The 18,204-nt window shown below is 39.4% G+C and overlaps 1 protein-coding gene across 1 annotated transcript in view; it reads left to right on the top strand.

Annotated features, from left to right (window-relative positions):
* Positions 1-18,204, top strand: part of LOC107571808 (arachidonate 5-lipoxygenase-like) — a 37,884-nt gene that overhangs the window by 8,316 nt on the left and 11,364 nt on the right. Inside the window, exons 3-10 of the mRNA XM_016258186.1 lie at positions 5,726-5,921; positions 5,996-6,074; positions 6,300-6,419; positions 6,686-6,789; positions 6,964-7,136; positions 15,439-15,585; positions 16,965-17,168; positions 17,711-17,797. Of these exons, the coding sequence (XP_016113672.1) occupies positions 5,726-5,921; positions 5,996-6,074; positions 6,300-6,419; positions 6,686-6,789; positions 6,964-7,136; positions 15,439-15,585; positions 16,965-17,168; positions 17,711-17,797 (1,110 nt within the window). The remainder of the gene's footprint in view (positions 1-5,725; positions 5,922-5,995; positions 6,075-6,299; positions 6,420-6,685; positions 6,790-6,963; positions 7,137-15,438; positions 15,586-16,964; positions 17,169-17,710; positions 17,798-18,204) is intronic.

The raw sequence follows: 18,204 nt of genomic DNA, 5'->3' as shown, positions 1-18,204 counted from the left end.
ATTGGCAGCACTTGGCGCCTGGTCGGGAAATGTCATGCCCCTTACCATAGCCACCTGCAGCTTCAGTGTAAATATTGTGTCAATATCAAATCGATTTGAGTGCGATTTAAACCCGGATGATTGTAAACACTCTAAGTTCGTCTGTCTTGGGAAAGCTAGCGTGTCTCCGACACAGTGATAACACTCGTTGCCTTCTCTAGTGCAGCTCAACCAGGTCTCGTCCCATTCGTTGATATTTGTGATATCACAAATCCCGGAAAATATGCGTTGTAGTCCAAACGAGTCGTTCGTTGTAGTTTTTGAAAAGTGATTTCTGTTAAATAAAATATCTCCTTTTGAATTGGACTTTGAGCTTTGTAACTTTGCAGATCTTTTTTATGCTCAAACAGCAACATTACAGACTAACTACAGTTGAAAAAGTGAAAAAGCATAATAGCACCCCTTTAAAAAATGGATGTCTAGAAATTGCCTTTGTTTAAACAGTGAAAAGACAGAAGTAATGCTCATTGGCTCACTCCACCAATTACGAAATGCTGAGTCTTTTTAACTTTAAGTGTAGATGGTTCAACACTGGAATTTCCAACAAAATCGAAAAATTTGTGGGGTGATATTTGATGCTCATTCAACATTCATTCCTCAAGTCCAGAACATTGTCAGGACATAATTTTTTCATCTCAGAAATATCACCAGATTATGTCCTATGTTGTCATTCCCGGTGGTTGATGCGCAGCACACAATAGCAAATTGGGGTTATAATGCTCAGGAACAGAGTTAAAAAATAAATTGCAACCACTGTTTCCTGACATCATCCGCTTTCGGAAGCCCAAACAAAGACATTTGGACACGGAGGTGAAAAAAACAGCGTTTCAGGCGGTCGCACACCGGACGAGAAGCGCAGCGTCGCACCACATCTTTAAAATTCAAATACTTTATTTTCTATTAGTGCAGGCACTCTGTGACACTGCCACAAAACAGAGAAATTGTGTTAATTTCAGATATTCAAATCATATCAAACATTTCTAATAATGTGATGATAATTGTTTATGTTTTTGTTATGGTTATTTAAATCTGTATACTGTTTTGTGGGTGGGGGGAGGGGATATTAATTTGGAATACGAGGGACTCTTATTGTAAAAGGCCCCTATTTAAGGAAGTGGGAACTGGTGGCCATTTTGGTTTTAAGGTGTTGGCACATGGAGTGATGGGCGGCATGTTTCTGAGAGGCTGGCAAACAAAGGTGCTGGGAAATGCCTTGCTCTCACTAGGGCCAATGCCATGGATTTAAGATCTATCTGGCCATTGACCGGAGGTTTACCTGAATTGGGGCGTTGAAGCCGAAGTTTCAGTGACCAAGTATGTTTTCTCTGTCGGGGATTGTTTGTGGATTACTTTTCCCTTTTTCCTGGGATCTAGAAATCCCTGAGAAGAGAACGTGGGTGAGACTGATCGAGTTTTTTCTCCTCTTTTACACCTTTTTTTGCGGGGATTATTGTTTTCTTTTCGGACTGTTTCTTTGTTGTGGACTCTAATTGATGGTATTTGGATATCCGTGCCTTTATAGGACTCATGGACTGATTATCAACACTTGCCTTTTGGACTCAATTTACTTATTTACCTTTTAATATGCTGTTCATTGTGCTGTGGGGTTGAACAAATGCATGTATTACTAGACATATAAACTTCAAGCAAACATTATCACTGAGAGTAGAGACCTGCACTCCCGTGGGAGTACCGCGGGACCCAACGCAACAAGGGATGCGGGAGAATAAAATGATTCGCAGGACTCCCACAAAATAGAAATTATCTAAATATAAAGTGTCTAAAACATTATAAATTGTTATTTATCTGTTGTATAAAAGCAAAAAGAACAACTAATATTAACATTAAAATGATTGATATGCGCAAGCTAGGCATAGTTTCTATTTATAACACGTGTTTAAAGGGTAGCGTAATGTAGCCAATCACAGACTCAGCTGTGTAGACATTGTGAAAGATTCATTGTGCATACATTTATTGTGTTATAACAGAGCTTTATGAGATAGAGATTAACTGAGATGTCAGCTTTTAGTGATAATAAAGGAAGCGCTGCTCACATTCTGCCATGCCAAACCATGCACGCAGCAGCCCATGCTTGCTTTTCTGTTAAAAATAACAGTGGTTTGTTAATGTTGATGCTTAGGCTAAATAACAAATATTTTATCGGGAGCGTTTATGCTGGGATGTTGTGGAGCTTAGGAGATGTTACAGAACCATTTCATGTACATTTCTTCGATGTACTGAAAAAGTCTATATAGATTACTTTATGCTTTATGCTTCAGATATGCACCGAAATGGGTCGCTGTGAACAGAGCTGTTTTTGACAAGGTAAAAAGTGTTGTTTTACACTACCATTGAGATATGTGAACCAAAGTATGTTATAGACTTATACCAACAATCATACCAACTTGCATCTGATGTCCCCTTTAATTAACATGTTTGTATTTTCTTGCATTGATTACTGCAATTCTTTGCTGGCCGGTGTTACAAAAGCTACCCTAAATAAATTACAGCTGGTTCAAAATTCAGCCACTCGAATCCTGTCTGGAAACAGGACAAGGGCTCACATCACTCCTGTTTTGGAGTCATTACTCTGGCTCCCTGTCAGATTCAGTGTTGAGTTTAAAATTCTCATGCTAACATATAAAGCTTTGCACGGTTTGTCTCCTTATTATTTCTCTGAGCTTTCAACCACCTACACCCCAGTGTGTGCTCTCCGCTCTTCGGAAGCTGGCCTTTTAATTGTTCCATTGACTCGTCTAAAATCTATGGGTGATAGGGCTTTTTCCTCAATTGCACCAAAACTTTGGAATTCTTTGCCTGCCGAGAATCCCTTAGTGCTTTTAAATCTTCCCTTAAAACTTTTTTTTTTTTTTTTTTTTAGGGTAGCTTTTACCTGATTATTTTATAATTTTCTTATTTTTTCTACTTGTTGAAATTTTCAGTTTGTTTTTATTTGGTATTTTATCTCTGTCTGTATTTCAGTTTGATTAATGTAGTGTTTTTCTTTTTGATCCTATTCTTGTGAAGCGCTTTGAGATTCTACTTTTAAAGGTGCTATAGAAAATAAAGTTTATTGTAATTATCATTATTACTATTATTATTAATGTGCCACAGATGTGCAGTGATGTGAAGGTCAGATCTAACGCCACTGAATCTGCTGTTAAAAATGAACCATCCATTCATGTTATCATCATGCAAAACTAAGAATCAGAATAATTTCGGGTTGGGTACTGTTTGAATTTTATCAATTCCGATTCTGCACTGCAAAAAATTGCTTATCTTAGTATTTCTGTCTTGTTTCTAGTCAAAATATCAAAAAATTCTTAAATCAAGATACTTTTACTACACTGAACAAAATTATAAACGCAACACTTTTGTTTTTGCCTCCATTTTTCATGAGCTGAACTCAAAGATCTAAGACTTTTTCTATGTACACAAAAGGCCTATTTCTCTCAAATATTGTTCACAAATCTGTCTAAATCTGTGTTAGTGAGCACTTCTCCTTTGCCGAGATAATCCATCCACCTCACAGGTGTGGCATATCAAGATGCTGATTAGACAGCATGATTATTGCACAGGTGTGCCTTAGGCTGGCCACAATAAAAGGCCACTCTAAAATGTGCATAAGGTGATCTGATTGGCTGACGCCTGCGTTGGCGCTTGAAAAGTTGAAAAGTTTTCAACTTCTGCCTCGTGCAACGGACCCAACGCGACGCGACGGACCCACAATTCATTTCGCCAACGCATGACGTCACTCCATTCAAAGTAAACGAGAGGTGTTGACACTGACGCCTCGTGTGAATGGGGCGTAAGCTCCAGGTGAAGGGGTTGCTTATCACAAACAAAAGCAAAACAAGCCCCTTAAAACACAGTATAATAAGCAGATACCAGAATATACATTTTAAAAATATAAGTAGTATTAATATTATCCTACAAATTTAAAAGGAAGTATATGTAATTTATTATGAATAGAATATTTCAATATAAAATATTTAGATATTATAAACTGATTGAAGTAAAATAATAACATAAGATTTAAAAATAATTCAGAAACACCTTTTTTAATTTGATGTCAATCAGTTGGGGGTAGTTAATCTATAAATTGAGTGTTTTTACTAAATAAATAATTTACCAAATAAAAGAAAAATCAAACAAAGTGAAGTACTTTTCATTTCTAAAGTATTCGAGTTATTATATAAAGTCCTTTTTGTTGATTTTCAGAATAACTACATAAATCAATGACTATATCGTGAAATATGTTACCGTGAAATAAAATTAGTCATACCGTGAAATAGAATTTTGGTCATACCGCCCACCCCTACTTGTGTGTTTTGACAGTATTAACGCAAAAGATAACTTAGTCCAGTAATCAGGTGCTGTTGACAGGCTTTTTAGTGCTCATGCTTCAGGTGTACGCACTCAGAGAAAGCGCATATCAGAACAGCATGTAAATGAAATGTTTAAAGGGTTAGTTCACCCAAAAATTCTGTCATTAATTCCTCACCCTCATGTCGTTCCAAACCTGTAAGACCTTCGTTCATATTCGGAACACAAATTAAGATATTTTTGATGAAATCCGAGAGCTCTCTGTTCCTCCCATAGACAGCAAGGGTACTACCACGATCAACGTCCCGAAACGTAGTAAGGACATCATTAAAATAGTCCATGTGACATCAGGGGTTCAACCGTAATGTTACGAAGCTACGAGAATACTTTTTGTGCACAAAGAAAAAACGACTTTATTCAACAATTATTCTCCTCCTTATCCCGTCTGACGCGGCGTGCCGCCATTTTGGAGAGTATCATGATGCATACACTTGCTTTGATCTGAACAAAAAAAACGCATGCGTTCTGTGTCAGCAGCACCACCACCTACGTTGTTTACGTTAAGATCAAAGCAAGCATATACATCGTGATGCTCTCCAAAATGGCACGCCATGGCAGACGGGATGAGGAGGAGAAGAATTGTTGAATAAAGTCGTTATCTTAATATTTACTTAAAAATATCTTGATTTGTGTTCTGAAGATAAACAAAGGTCTTACGGGTTTGGAACGACATGAGGGTGAGGAATTAATGACAGAATTTTTCATTTTTGGGTGAACTAACCCTTTAACAAGCAAGGCTTTAAAGCACTTGCAAATAATGTAATTTTGTGATTGAAAATATGTGCAGTGTCCCGTGAGTGTAACTCTACCGCGGAGTTATCATTTGTTGTGAATGTATGTCACATTGTACAGTATATTGAGACGGAGGTGCCAGAACTGCAGCTGATAGAATGTGTGCTGTAGCACGATACTATGATATTTCTTCAAAAGCAGATCGTAGAGATATTTTACTTGTCCACGATCAAAAATTGTCATCACATACCTCTATTGTGCACAATTTGTTGCCCACTGGAATCTCGTCAATATGCCATGCATGCGCTGATAGCTCTGAAGTAAACTAATTCTGGAACAGAACCTGCTTCGGAAAATAATTGCACACCTAAGAACATTTGTCAACCAATCAGAATCAAGTACTAAATAGCGCTGTAGCATAAAAAACAATAATTGAATCCATGTTTTTGAATTAAAGCAAATGCCTGCTTCTAAGAAAAAAAACTGGTCAAGATAAAATCAGGGCATATTGATTATGTGCTTATATGTATATTTCTCACTTCTCAAAACCTAGGAATTCTTGCAAGAGAACAACTTAGACATCACTGTGAAGGAGGAACTTGGAGATATTTTGCTGGTGAAACTTGAGAGGGAGAGCTACTTTTGCAATGATCAGTGGAACTGTAGCTGTATCACAGTGAAAACACCATTTGGAAAATCCTTTGAGTTCCCCTGTTATCACTGGATACCAGAAAACAAGGAAGTGGTTCTTCGTACAGGCAAAGGTAGGTTTTGCCTCACTTAGTTCTTTGTGTGTATGTGTGTATCCGCATATTTATTTGTTCATGTGTTCATTTAGCTGTATTGCCTCAGGATGAAATCGATTTCTGTAAAGGCTACAGATGTGTTGAACTGGATTCAAGACGAAACGATTTCAGGTTTGATTTGACAGTTGCAGTTTTGGACAATATTAAATAATTCTCTCCAGTTATTACATCATTTGCTGTAAATTTGTGTTCTTTTTTTGGTACATTAAGAGCCCAGGCGGCTCAATAAACTGATACTCTCATTCGACTTGCTCTTTAAACTACTGGTTGTATATCATAATGTAATGCAAGTGTGATTGTAAATTAAAAAGTTATGTTGCTGTTTTCCTGATGAAGGTGGAGAGAGTGGCACACGGGCTTCCCCATGAGCATAGATGCCAGTTTTAGTGAACTTCCACAAGATGCTCAGTTTGAAATAGATAAAAATCTGAGCATCAAAACGAAAGTCATCAATGCGTAAGTTACTGGAATGGATGACATTGTCACTATCCTTTTGATTTATTATGGAATGCTACATCAGAACAAACTATGCTGAGTTCTTTACATTGTCACGTGTATCCAAAAATGTGCGTGGTATTATGAAAACATGTTGCTCTGTAATATTGTCTAAATGTCTGGATATTCAATTATTTTCATATAGTAAGTGATGATCAGTGCCAAAATGTCTTAATAAAATAAGCCAGAATAAAGGAAAAAAGACACTGTCTTATTGACCGTTTCAGAATAGAGAATCGTATTCTTGGCAAACTCTGCAACAATTTCCAGTGCTGGGAAGATTTGGAAGATTTTAAAAAGACATATTTTTTATTCCAGAAAACTGACAGAGGTTTGGACTTTCCTTCCTTAAGTGTTTTTTTTTTTTTAATTATTAATTTATTTATTTTATTTGACACATACAAAAACTAATTTTACTACCAGAAATGTTAGAAATGAATCAGTACACTGTTTTCAAACTGCTAAATCCATGTCCCAATCCCTTTTATTCCTTTAGACTGGACAGACTTTGTAATGGAAGACTGGAAAACTGATAAGATGTTTGGCTACCAGTTTTTAAATGGCTGCAATCCTGTGATGATTAAAAAGTGTGAGGAAATTCCAGGGAACTTTCCAGTGACACATGTGATGGTGAAGGGCTTCCTGGAGAGAGGTCTTACTCTGGAGGATGAGTTAAAGGTCAGAAACAACAACTGGTTCTCATCTGGTCTGGCCTTGGGACCCACATTTTCCCAAGGTCATTAAGTCAGTCAAGGAAACTGACTGGATTTTTTTTTTTGCAAGCAAGTGTCATTCTGCATACTTGATAACTGTAGTACTCTGCTTAGTAAGACGCACTCAAGTAATAATAATAATAATTATTATTATTATTAAGTATTATGTTGTAATTTACATATAGTATTGTACTCTTTATGATGTGTTCACACCAGATGCAAAGTGAATATGCTCATTGCGTCACTTGCTCTAGATTACTCATGGGATGTTTTTCGTTTCACTCGCACGAATAAAAACAGCGCAATCAACCATGGTGGAGATAACTACAATCACTGTTGTCAAAAAGTCCCAAATATGATGGAAAGCCAAACGCCGACGTGTCTGGGTTCACAGCACCATCCAGAGGAGGATGAATAACGTTAGGATCCTGTATTAATGTGTGTTACATTTTACTACTGTATTTATACACTGATATTACTATTATTTTTATTATTGGTAGCAGCATCTCTGTAGCCATGCTAATAAAATACAACTACCACTACAACTGATTTGAATTGTTTTCTATGCTCCAGACCTATATAATAACAGCGGCTACAATAATGCTCTCTATTGTCTGATTCAACTGGACGTGTCAAGAAACTCTTCGCTGATTGGCTTGCACGAGAATGCGTCATACGAATTTTCCACTCGAGTTGAAATTTTTGAACTTGCGTGGAAGACGCGATTGAGACGAATATCGTGTGTTCGTGGCAAACACGTTGTGCATTTCGTGTCGCCCGGCGCGAATTCGCCTCTATTCGCGTCTTTGCGTTGACTTTGTATGTAATCTACTCGCGCGAATAATTACATTTGCATCTGGTGTGAACACACCATTATGGTGTATAGAATTTTTTGGATGTTTAAGGTTCATATAAACAGCAATTTATATCTCTTTAAGAAGTTAAAGAAAAAAAGAATGTTAGTACAATAAAGAAACATAAATTTATGGACCAAACTTGAAAGAATAGGGATGGTGAACATACCAAGCCTGTTTAGTTTGCCTCTATAGAGCAGTGCAGGGATGATGTATTTTGTAGGCCAGCAGAAAATTAGCATTACACTGGTTCCCTTGACAAAAAGCCAATAAGATTTTTTTTTATTGACTTTTGTAATATTGCAGAAAATGAGCTCTGAAAGAAACACAAGTTTGTGATTCTTACACATTTTAAGACAATAATCTTCACAAATGAACAAAAGTTTTATGAATTTTAAAGCCTAAACTCATCTTTTCCAACTACTTGTCCGCTAGATCATATTCCATCTCATCTCCTTCAAGCCATTTCTCCTGCCGTTGTACCTGCACTCACTCACATCATTAACACATCCCTTTACACTGGTGTTTTTCCCTCAACATTTAAACAGGCTCATATAACCCCACTTCTTAAGAAACCCCCCACTTCTTAGAGAACTACAGACTGGTTTCCCTTCTACCTTTCATTGCAAAAACACTTGAATGAGTTGTGTTCAACCAAGTCTCAGCCTTTCTCGCACAGAACAACCTCCTGGACAGCAACCAATCTGGCTTCAGAAGTGGCCATTCGACCGAGACTGCCTTGCTTTCAGTTGTTGAAGCCCTAAGACTGGCTAAAGCGGCTTCCAAATCTTCTATACTTATTTTGCTGGATCTGTCTGCTGCTTTTGATACGGTGAACCACCAGATTCTCCTGTCAACCCTATTGGAAAATGGCATCTCAGGAACCGCACGCCAGTGGTTTGAGTCTTACCTCTCAGATAGGTCCTTCAAGGTATCTTGGAGAGGTGAGGTGTCCAAGTCGCAACATCTAGCTGCTGGGGTGCCTCAGGGCTCAGTTCTTGGACCACTTCTCTTCTCTGTCTACATGGCATCACTAGGTTCTGTCATTCAGAAACATGGCTTTTCATATCACTGCTATGCTGATGACACTCAACTCTACCTCTCATTCCATCCTGATGATCCGATAATAGCTACTCACATCACAGCTTGTCTAACAGACATTTCTTGCTGGATGACGGATCATCACCATCACCTTCAACTCAACCTGGCTAAGACAGAACTGCTTGTGGTTTCAACAACAAAATCACTTTCACAGACTTTTTCATTAACTGTTCCCTCCTGGTGGAATGACCTGCCCAACTCAATCCCAGCAGCTGAGTCCTTAACCATCTTCAAGAAATGACTAAAAACACATCTGTTCCACCTTTATTTGACCCTCTAACTCTCTAGCACTTTCTATTTTATTTTAATTCTACTTTATATATATTTATCTTCTTTTGTTTTATTAAAAAATATATATTTATATTTTTCTATTCTATTTTTTTCTATTCTATCTACTTGTTTTTCTTTGTGTGTGTGTGTTATGTATATGTATGTATGTGTATATATACTACTATATACTATACTTGCTACGTGTACTGTGTTAGGCTAACTGAGACTTGTCATTTGCACTTATATTGTTGCTCTTTTGTTAGTTTTGACTGCTGTTATTGTCCTCATTTGTAAGTCGCTTTGGATAAAAAGGTCTGCTAAATGACTAAATATAAATGTAAAAAGCTAACGTTAGTTTATTAATGAACTACACCATGGTTGAATGGTGTAGTTCATTAATATGTGTCTGCAACATCACCATTGCTAAAGTGCAATGCACTACAATTGGCAAATACTATAAATCAATAAATCTATAAGTTGGAACATTTACAAGAGCATAAAAATAAACAGAGACAGTAGATGCGGACTGATAACATTATGATGGTTAATGTCCCTGTGAACCTCTGTAGTCTCATATACCCATGTTGTAAGCAGCTGCCTTAAGACAAGTAAAAGCTTAAAAAATATTACAAGTGAAGTATTACTTATGCATTTTCATGTCGTAGTAAAATGTTAATTGAAGACCTTATTTCAGGCATTAAACCAAGAACCCATTCAAAAAATGCATTAGCTGCAATTTGTGAACCTTATTGTAAAGTGTAAACTAGTCCAACATTAACTGATGTTTTACTAACATTTGTGGGTTAATTACAAAGCAGTCATTGATTTTACTAGTACTTGAATGAAAGCTATTCATCACTTACATTTTCAGAGACTTGTTTACATTATATAAGTAAGTGGTATAAATTAACAGTTTATAAGAAATTAATAAAAAGACAATAGGAAAATAATCCTTGCACAACTATAGTGATTGTTTTATTAATTGCATTTAAAATAAGCAAGAATAAATAATTATAAACAAAATAGTGTACCACGTATGGTACATACATACATACTTTCTTAAATATATTTCTGGAGCTTGTTGAGCATGAAGTCATTTTTTTTGAGTTTCTAATTCTCTCTATACAATCTTGATTATCTCTTCTTTGTCTTTTTTCTCCCTGATAGTCGCTACCTGCAATGAAAGGTGTAACATCTCAATATTCTCTGTGGATAAATTACAACAATTTACTGATAATGAGACTAAATTAATGTTTTGTAAGAAACAGAAAATACAATTTACAATGTACACTACAATGCTAGTGTCTACTTTAATCTCATATACTACCCAGAACATTATCTTCATGTTCTTTAGTTACTCACTGTTGTAAATTATTCGATACTTCTCAATCTTCTAACTTCGATGACTGTGCTTGTGGAGCAGGCTCTACACCAGGCTTAGGATTTTGTGGTGGAGTAACAATAAAGTAATGTAATTGTGGTGGAGTAATAATGCTACTGGCAGAAAATCTTGGCATTTTGCACATAATTTTGGCATCTTGGCCAGGTGCGAGCAGTGTGCCCTTTTTTGGGTTTCCGAGGAGGATTTTGCCAGTGACACTGTGTCATTGGCTACTTCTAGCGTGGAGGGTTGTGCATACGCCATTAAGACCCGACCCCTGCTGCATAGCAAGCCAGGTGATGCCAGACCCAGCCTGAAAACTGAGCTCATACGCATCTTCACCAAAGACGATGAGGACCTTGGCATGGAGTGGTTGGCTTCGGATGAGCCTGCTCATAAGGCCGCTTGACGAATAGTCTCTGCAGCCAGGGCACTGCCCGTGAGCCCCCCGTTAGAGACCTGCCTCATTCTTTCTGGAAGTTCACGGTGAACTTTCTAGGTTGTGGTGTGCCCCTTCTCCGCCTGCGTCCACTTTCCGCCTTGGCTGCCCTTATTTCCATGACGGTGTTGGGCATTGCACCCTTCTAAGCCCTGCAGAGCTACGTTGGCCATAGTGGCCAGAGCCTACTCTGTAGCTAGTCAAGCTGGTTCCACTCTCCATGTGATGGAGGCCCTCCAGTTTAGGGTGACCATACGTGCCATTTTCCCAGGACGCATCCTGGCCAGGATTTCTATATTGCCTAAAATATCTCGAGGTATTTTGATGTCATACACCAATCGGTCTGCACCAACAGGGTATATTCATTTTCTCAGAAGGTGTCACTGTTCTGACATTTAACTAAGATGGTATAAATGAACAACTTGGAGTTGAATTTGAATGACAGAAGATCAGCAGATCCTAATTTAAGGCCAAGAAACTCAAAACAAATATGTTACTGGCATTTCTCAACAATTATAGTCATTGAATCTGGTCTCCAACTAAAGTTTCTTCAGACTTAAAGAGTTGAAGTTGCTCTGCAGCTGATATTTTTCAGTAGTTTGATCACTGTAACTGGTCTGCAATCTGAAATACAATCTGAGCATGAGATCATTTATCGTGTCTGTCATGATCTCTAGCTGGAGTGCCCGTGAGCTTCGCTAGAGTAGGGTGACCATACGTGCCATTTTCCCAGGACGTGTCCTGGCCAGGATTTCTATATTGCCTAAAATATCTAGGTTTTGGCTTTGTTTGTGTGTGCAGACCGATGTATGCCATCAAAATACCATACAGACGGTTCCTTATGCTTTCAAAATGTTCTCGAGGTATTTTGATGTCATACACCAATCGGTCTGCACACGCAAACAAAGCCAAAACCTAGATATTTTAGGCAATATAGAAATCCTGGCCAGGACACGTCCTGGGAAAATGGCACGTATGGTCACCCTACTCCAGTTTCTCTGGCCAAACGCCTTCACACCGTGGATAAGTCTGCCGAGATCATTCTGCTTTTAAGAAGCTATGCCGCGCTACCTGTCTGCTCTGTGTGCAAGTTAGTCAGTGACCCAAGCAGTCGGTTGAGCAATGGCCGACCTGATGGCACTTGAGTGCCACCTCTGGTTAAAGTTAATGAAGATCAAGGACACTGACAAGACATCTTTCCTTGTCTCCCCAGTATTCTCCACAGGTCTGATTTGGCTCTGCGGTGGATGGCTTCGCCGAGTGCTTACAGTGTCCCGGAAGTCATCACAGGCCATGCACCACTTCCTGTTATGCTGGTCTAGTTCGGATGCTGCTTCATTTAGTCAGCAGCCTGTCAAGCAAACATTAATGACTGCTCAGCCTCAAGCTAAAGCAGAGTCTGAGATAAGAATATGCTTTTGTAGAGCTAAACGCTACCCCCTTTCACAAGCACCAGGGTCCCCATCTAAGATAACTTTGAACCCTGAGTCACAGCCGAAGCACCGCTGATGCTTAAGGAGTAATAAAGGGCAGGGTGTGTCCTGCTGCAGCAAGACCTCATTCCAAGAAATCTTGTCTCCCCACCTCTGTCCAGATCTGGTGTTGGAGCGTTGTTATTGCCAATGCTGGGTTTGCCAGATTAGATGTGCTCACACCCAGAAAACCCATTGCTGTTATAGTGGATAGTCATTTTTCTCTTCACTGCAGCTGAAGTGTCACGTCCCTCACTGCCAAGGTCAGGCTTGGGGAGCCATACTAGGCATATCGAATCGGGTCGTGCAAACAGTAGTATGAGGGTACTCGCTCTTAATTTGCTTGCAGACCTCCTCACTTCTAGGGTGTGATTCAAACTTTGGTACAGGACAATAATGCACGCGTTCTGCAGTCCGAAGGTCAGAGTTTGCTTGCAAAAGGCTCTGTGAAAATGGTTCCACCAGCAAACAGCAAGTCAGGCTTTTACAGCCGCTATGTTCGGACTGTCTTTGGCCCCACGCACTTTTAAGAAGTACGTGGGCATGGCTCTGTTCTCATTGTGGACTTCTCGCCTCCAAGTTTTTCCAGAGGATGCTCAGCCTCATGCCGGCTGCCTTCTCTGTGATTCCTCTGGGCCAGTGTCATATGCGGCCCCTCCAATACCAACGCAAGGTAGTCACGACAGATGCCTCCAACTCTGTTCCAACCTGGAGCAATGCCTGCACATCAACTGCCTCAAGATGAAGGCGGTTTTTCTGACCCTAAAAAACTTCCTGCCAGGCATAAAGGAGCACCATGCCCTTATCCGTTCGGACAACATGACAGTGGTATACTTCCACAAGTAAATCACAAGGCGGTCTCAGGTCACATAGTTCCCTAAGTTGATTCTTCTGCTGTCAGCAGCCCCTTGGCTGATCCCATTGAAGGAAGGACCTCCTCTCCCAAGTGAGAGGCACCATCTGGCATCCCCGGTCTGAGCTGTGGAGCCTTCATGTTAGGCCCCTCTACAGGAGCCTTTACAGTCTTTATGAGAGTAACTAACATTTTGGAAGCTAGAGCCCTGTCTGCGAGATGCCTCTACACCCCTAAGTGGTCTGTGTTCTCTGACTGGTGTGCAGTCCAAAATGAGAACCCATCCTCATGTGATGTGTTGTTCATTCTAACCTTTCTGCAAGAGATGCTGCAAGAGCTGGCTAGTCAGTTGGCAAAAACACCTTGTCGTAAATTTCCTGAGGGGAACTCGGAGACTGAATCCACCTCGTCCTCATACTGTGCCGACCTGGAACATATCCACAATCCTTAGGGCCCTACAGGGCCCTCCCTTGGAGTGGCACAAGTCAGCTGACTTATGGCCCCTGTGGCTTAAGACCACCCTCCTTCTGGATCTAGAGTTGGTCAAGTGAGTGGGCGATCTGCAAGTGCTGCCTGCGTCGAGTTTGGGCCTAACAACTGTTAAGTCGTCCTCTCCACTTTGTTCAGAGCACAAGTTATCATCCTTCTAGTTCTTACTAACCCAGAGGATGAGCAGGGTCCTAATTTACTCTGCCCGGTTTGGGCCCTTAGAGTTTAAGTAGAGCGCTCTAGCCACTTTTGGGAATCAGAGCAGCTCTTTGTATGCTTCAGAGGCCACTCTAAAGGGTTGCCAGTTACAAAGCAGAGACTATCCCACTGGATAGTAGATGCTATAGCCTTGGCTTATGCTTCAGTGTAGTGTGTGGAGTGAGGAACAGCCTTCTCCTTGGCTTGGTCCAGCGGAGTTTCAATTGGGGATATCTGCGGGCTACCAGCTGGTCTTCGCCATCTACCTTCACTAGATTTTATAACCTGGACGCCCCTGCCCTAATCTCCCTGATCCCGTACACCTTTGGACCTGGGTCTTATTATTAGCTCATGCTTCTTAGGAGCCCTCATTGCGGATGCTCTGTTTCGTGCTGCGCTTATTTATAGCACGGCACTATTGGATATGTTCCCCATAGCATTTTATGCAAAACATAAGAGAAGGGTGGGAATGCTCTGGTTTCTAAGGTAACCTTGGTTCCCCATGAGATAACAGGAACGAGTGTTGCGTAGACCATGCTATAATGCTGCACACGAATCGATGACTGTTGCTATCAGTTGAAAGATCTGATGCAGTCTGATCAGTTCTGACTTGTATAGGTCGTCTCTGCCCATTTTGGTGAGCTGAAATGCCATTTTTTCATGCACCTACACGAACGTGAACAAATCAGGCTTCAGCATTCAGAGTAAACAGCCGTTTCCCCCAAAGTGTTTTACACAATGCTCATTCCCGTTATCTCGGGAAACCAAGGTTATGTTAGTAACATAACACAGCGTTTCTTGGACACACATAAAATAAGGTTTATCACAATAAACATTTATTATTTTTGAAGAACAAGCCCAAATGTATTGATTATTTAATCTAATTGAAGGCAAATCTATTAAATAAATTTTCATGCTTAAATACAGAGTAGAATGAGCAACTTTACAAAATCGGACAGCTGAATACCAGGCTTGTATGTGATGTGAACCTTATTTTTTAACAAAAGGTATGGCTTTTTCCACATGTAGTAGTATGATTTGGGTAAAAGATAAATTTGTACTTGGGGAAAAAAAGTGTTGGGGCTGTATATTAATGAAAATATATATAAAAAAATAGATTCCACAAACATGAGATGTACCTGCAATTATAAAATGACCCTGACATCACTGGATGGTTACAAATCTAAATAAAACACCTCTGTTTTTACAGGCAGGAAATATTTACATAGCAGACTATGAAATACTGAAGGATGTGCCAGCCAATGCCACAGACCCAAAGACCCCACAGTATTTGGCTGCACCCATCTGCCTGCTGTACAAGAACACTTTTAACCATATTGTGCCAATTGCCATTCAGGTATCTTTTTTATATAGAATTTAAATTTAGAGTTATATAAAAAATGTGTTAAGTTAAAGTCCCCATGAAATCAAAATTAAATTTTTTTTGGGTGTTAGTATCAATATGTTAGTCTTAAGGTTATCTATAAGGCAGTGCGCTCCAAAACAGTGACAAAATTTGCATTTAGAAGATATAAGCATTCAAAGCTTGCAGCTTGTCACTTCCGCCAAAACGGCTCAACAATTTTTTTTGACGTCACATCATACTTCAGCTTCTCATCAAATCTTCTGACCAATCAAATGCTCTCTAGAATCCGAAGCACCGCCCCCTGCACTATAAAATAGATGCGACTGAAAACGGTCACTTGTTCACAGAATTAGTATTTTCTGTACAGTGAATGGCACGTAGTGCACTATATAGGGAACAGGGAACGATTCAAACAGTGTAAATATGCTTTCCATTGAAGAAAAAAAGAAGTCTGGTTTGGTGCTGTGTCACGCTAACCACCGCACCGCACACACACTCTGCTCCGGTCCAGAGACACGATAGCATGGAGCGGATCACATGCGCGAGTCGGCGCAGACCACTAAATGTATCGGAGCTATTTGAATTCTACACAGAATGCTATATTTTATAGCAATACTCTGAATTTGTGCTCTGCATTTAACCCATCCAAGTGCACACATACAGCAGTGAGTAGTGAACAAACACACACACACACAGAATTTGGGGGCGCTCCATCTCGATCGGGAGCAGTTAAATAATTGTAATGACACCACACAACAGAGGATTTTTGGGACAAAAAAAATTGTTTGCGACAAGTCTTGAATCGGGCCACACCCCCAATTGTTCAGGAGTGCTAATCGGCCTTAAAATCAGCCTTAAAGCCGTCTAGTGTGCGGCCAGCCTAAGGAAAGAGGGAGAAACAAGAATAACCATGAGCAATCAGACACCACAAGTTCTGAAATTGACTTCAATTTCAACTGAACTCATTACTTTGCCGTACAAGCAGATGTGTATATTGAAATACTGCAGCAGCAGCTGAAAGAAAACTAATATATTACAGGTCTGAGTTCATAAAGCAAAATTTTCAGTAAAACACCCCCCCCCCCTCCATGTTCTCTTGATATTTAATTACCTCTATTGGTGTATTTTAATTGTAGTAATGGTAATGGTAGCTTCAGTAGACTTTTGCTAACACCAGGTGTCATTACTAATGGTCAATCATAACAAAATAACCACTTAATTATCTTATTAATTACAACACTACAGAGTGTTGAAAGTAACACTGAAGCAGTATGTTCCCATATATATGCTGAGCAGTGTTAATTTAACACTTGTATATGTTGTTTTTTTAACTAAATCTTTTTTTGACTCTGCTTTACTATCTGACATAGCTCAGTCAAACCCCAGGGAAGGATAGCCCAATCTTTCTCCCAAATGATGATCAGTATGATTGGATGCTTGCCAAGATGTGGGTAAAGTCCTCCGACTTCAATGTGCACCAGATTGTCACACACTTTCTCAGAACACATCTGATCACTGAGGTTTTTGCCATTGCCATGTACAGAAAGCTCTCTTCAGTTCATCCTGTATACAAGGTACCCATCTTTCAATGCTCAACCATGACATTTACCATAATTATCAGACTCAATGTCAGTGTGGTAAAACATCTAGTTTTAGCTGGATGAGGCAGCCAAATATGCACCAGATTCTGGTCCGTGAATCAGAAGTTGGAAAAGAGATTCTTTAAACTGTTTGTTTTATTGAAAAGTCTTGGATCTATACAGTATTTGCGTGTAGTCTACAGGAAAAGCAAATAGAGATAATTAGAAATAATGTTCAGTATCACATTACACTAATGACATTCTGCAGAGATATCAGTAAACATAATATAAAATGTATTCTACAAATAACAATATTTGTACTGACAATGTATTTCTGTATTACTGTAAACTTCAAAGAACAATACATTACGGGAAAGAAATTACATAAACACTTGTGGCATTTGAAGATTAAGCACTAGTGTGGCTAATTATGATGCAGCAGATTTTTAAGACAAATTTCCTGTTTCAGGTTATCCTTTGAATTTGGCAGTCTCTTGATAGCCAATCATAATTTTAAATGCATTTTTGCCCTGCAGTTACTGATACCTCATGTTCGCTACACCATTGCCATCAACACCTTAGCCCGTGAGGAGCTCATTTGCACAGGAGGGATCTTCGATGAGGTACAGATACTCTTGATTTAATCCAGTCACTCAACAACTACTGGTCATTTGCATTTAACATTTTTCTTTGTCTGCCGAGGCATAAATTATATACCTAATGTCTCTGGTCATGGCACATAACCTTGAAGTTTGAGGACGCACACCATGTTATTGCACCGCAAAGTTTTATTGGGTTATAATTTTTGGCTTTATAATATTTAGTTTGCTTCTTCTAAAGCTTTTGTTTATGTTGTGCTTTAATAGACTCAGTACATAGGGTGCTTCTCAATACTCAAATTGATGCTTCCTCACTTCCTCGCTCCTCCGTCCTCGAGCCTGTGACCTGGAAATCGATCGAACTCAGCCATCTTAAAGGACATCTCAGTTCTCTAATTGCACTACAAGGAGGCGAGGAACGAGGAGTGATG

Source organism: Sinocyclocheilus grahami, unplaced genomic scaffold (assembly GCF_001515645.1).
Source record: "Sinocyclocheilus grahami isolate Dianchi unplaced genomic scaffold, SAMN03320097.WGS_v1.1 scaffold1654.1, whole genome shotgun sequence".
NCBI lineage: Eukaryota > Metazoa > Chordata > Actinopteri > Cypriniformes > Cyprinidae > Sinocyclocheilus > Sinocyclocheilus grahami.
The sequence above is the reverse complement of the archived record's forward strand: the minus strand, read 5'-3'. Positions and strand labels throughout refer to the sequence as shown.